Here is a 2,585-nt window from a genome sequence, read left to right as displayed (position 1 = left end):
GGAACGGTTCACAAATAAACGTATCCAGGTGTTAGAATGGCCTAGTCAAAGTCCAGACCTGAATCCAATGGAGAATCTGTGGGAAGAGCTGAAAGCTGCTGTTCACTCTCCATCCAGCCTCACTGAGCTCCAGCTGCTAAAGGAAGACAAAAACCAAACGACTGGCAGCTGTAATCACACCACAAGGTGGCGCTATAGAGAGTTAATGCAAGGGGACCAATGATATTGCATGCAGCCCTTTGCAGGTTTTTATTTCTTAAAAAAGTTTAAAATATCCAATAAATTTTGTTCCACCTAACGATTGTGTCCCACTTGTTGATTCTTCACGAAATAATAAAAATTTTAGATTTTTGTTTGAAGCCTGAAAAGCAGCAAAAGGCTGAAAAGTTCAAGGAGGCCGAATACTTTCACAAGGCGCAGTACGCAGCACCGAACCGTACCGCCGTCCGTCCTGCTTCTCCCTTTCTCCAGCAGTCGACAGCGAGAGGCGGGGTCACCCCCACAAGTCCCCAGTCCATCTCAGGTATTTATAATTAGTTATTATTGTTCAACACCTCAGCAGCTGATTGATCAGATTGAATCTTGTAACAAAACCAACAACTAATTGAGGATTTTCCAGAGTTGTTGTCATATTCAGGAAATGCTGAATATGACCTCAGTGACATTTAAAATAAAAATAATTCAACAACTTTATTTATTTCAACGTAGACCAGAGGTGTATACCTCCAGACCCGAATGAAATGTTTTATTGGCCAGCTCCTCCAGAACCGGACAACATTCAGAGAGGGCGGTTCAGCCGTCACATTCACCTGAATTCAAACAGAACAACAGCTAAACTAATGGAATACATTGTGGAATGGGCCTGACCTTACCCGACATGGTGCTCTAATGTACAACCTGACCTGAATGCAACATGGAGTCAAAACAGCCACAGAGAGGAGGAGCTGATCTGTCCCTGAACTCTAAAGAGACTCAAACTTCCTCCTTCAGCTCAGCTCTCCAACATTAACTCTGCTCAACATGCTGTCTCTGCTCACATCTGGATTCTCTCTGCTGGTTCTGATCACTGGATCAGGTTGGTTGGAGTCTTTCAGAGAATAATCTGATCCTTGTTGTTCTTCACTTATATCACTTTTTTCTTCCTTCGGCTGTAAACTGTCAACAACTCACTGCAGGGAAGACTGAGGAGTTCAGTTCAGAGGGCAGCTCTGCTACTGTGTCCTACAATTACTCTAAAGCTGCTGTTTATGATGATTATTTCTTCTGGTATCGACAATATCCTGGAAAACCTCCAGAGTTCCTGATCTCACACACGGGAACAGGAACACAAACATCTCAGCAGCTTCTTGGTTTCTCCTTCAGCGTGAGTGATGATAAAACCCGGATGGATCTGCTGATCTCCTCTGCTGCAGTGACAGACTCTGCTGTGTACTACTGCGCTGTGCAGCCCACAGTGACAGGAAACACCAGAACCCTGGACAAAAACCTGCAGTACTCCACAGCAGCCACTAGAGGGCCTCACTCCCTGTTAAACCACTAAAACCTGCAGTACTCCACAGCAGCCACCAGGGGGCGACATGCTCCAGCAGGCGGCGCTCTCCTTGTGCTCTGTGCTCCAGCATCGTGTCAATAAGAAGTGGTGCTGTGAAGAGAACAGCAGTCAGACTGAATGTTGAACATCAGCTGCTTTCTCCTGCTGGTTTAAACCTTGTTGGACAGATGGAACATTGGCTGTGGATTATTCTGGCTGCTCTTTTCTCTGGTAAGATACAAAGATCAACATGTTTCCTCCACATGGAGGAGAAGTCTGGAAAGCTGCTGATTGTTCTCCTTTAATCAATCATCTCTATTGATCCATCTCTTCCTCTGCATGTTCTGTTCTTCCCCAGAGTGTAAAGGAGACTCAGTGACGCAGACAGAAAGAGAAGTTGTTGCTGCTGCAGGAGAAACTCGGATTCTAGGATGTACCTTTGAAACCAGTGTTTATTCGAATGTTTACCTATTCTGGTATAAACAAGAAGGAAACAGTTCACCAAAGTACATGCTGAAACGATTCTCATCAACACGAGATAATGCTGCAGATTTCAGCAAAGATAGATTTGATGCTGAACTCAACACTGATAAGAAATCAGTCAACCTGACGATCCAGGATCTCCGTCCGTCAGACTCTGCTGTGTACTACTGCGCTCTGCAGCCCACAGTGACAGGAAACACCAGAACCCTGTACAAAAACCTGCAGTACTCCACAGCAGCCACTAGAGGGCCTCATGAACCAGGGTGCAGATCCATAAGTTATAGCTTCTTAAAAAACTTTTAAACTCCTTTAGAAAAACCTGCTGGTCAAAAAAAGCAAAAGTAGAATTTTCAGTTCTAAATGTGCTGAACTCTGAATATGCATTTCACCATAAATGAACTTTGTCCCAAGTATGAACAGTTATGAACACAAAATAAGCTTCAGGGATGTGAAACCAGTGTTTATTCGAATGTTTACCTATTCTGGTATAAGCAAGAATAGGTAAACATTCTTGCTTACCTAGTAAGAATGTTTGCTAGGTAAATAATAGATATAAAATATCTATTATTAT

The 2,585-nt window shown here is 43.5% G+C and overlaps 2 gene segments (V, D, J or C); both read left to right on the top strand.

Moving 5' to 3' along the window:
- Positions 1-942: 942 nt before the first annotated feature.
- LOC106943951 (T-cell receptor alpha chain V region RL-5-like) lies at positions 943-1,562 on the top strand. The segment is given in 2 exon segments: positions 943-1,075; positions 1,149-1,562. Coding segments are annotated over 2 exon segments (447 nt in total).
- Positions 1,563-1,675: 113 nt separating this feature from the next.
- On the top strand, positions 1,676-2,277 carry LOC106943953 (T-cell receptor alpha chain V region CTL-F3-like; the record flags this gene model as incomplete). The annotated part of the segment is given in 2 exon segments: positions 1,676-1,762; positions 1,890-2,277. Coding segments are annotated over 2 exon segments (431 nt in total), but the record flags the coding sequence as incomplete, so codon positions are not given.
- Positions 2,278-2,585: the final 308 nt, after the last annotated feature.

This window comes from Poecilia latipinna, unplaced genomic scaffold (assembly GCF_001443285.1).
Source record: "Poecilia latipinna isolate Pla-1442-1.1 unplaced genomic scaffold, P_latipinna-1.0 Scaffold6471, whole genome shotgun sequence".
Classification (NCBI taxonomy): Eukaryota; Metazoa; Chordata; class Actinopteri; order Cyprinodontiformes; family Poeciliidae; genus Poecilia; species Poecilia latipinna.
This window is presented reverse-complemented; position numbering and strand designations above follow the sequence as displayed.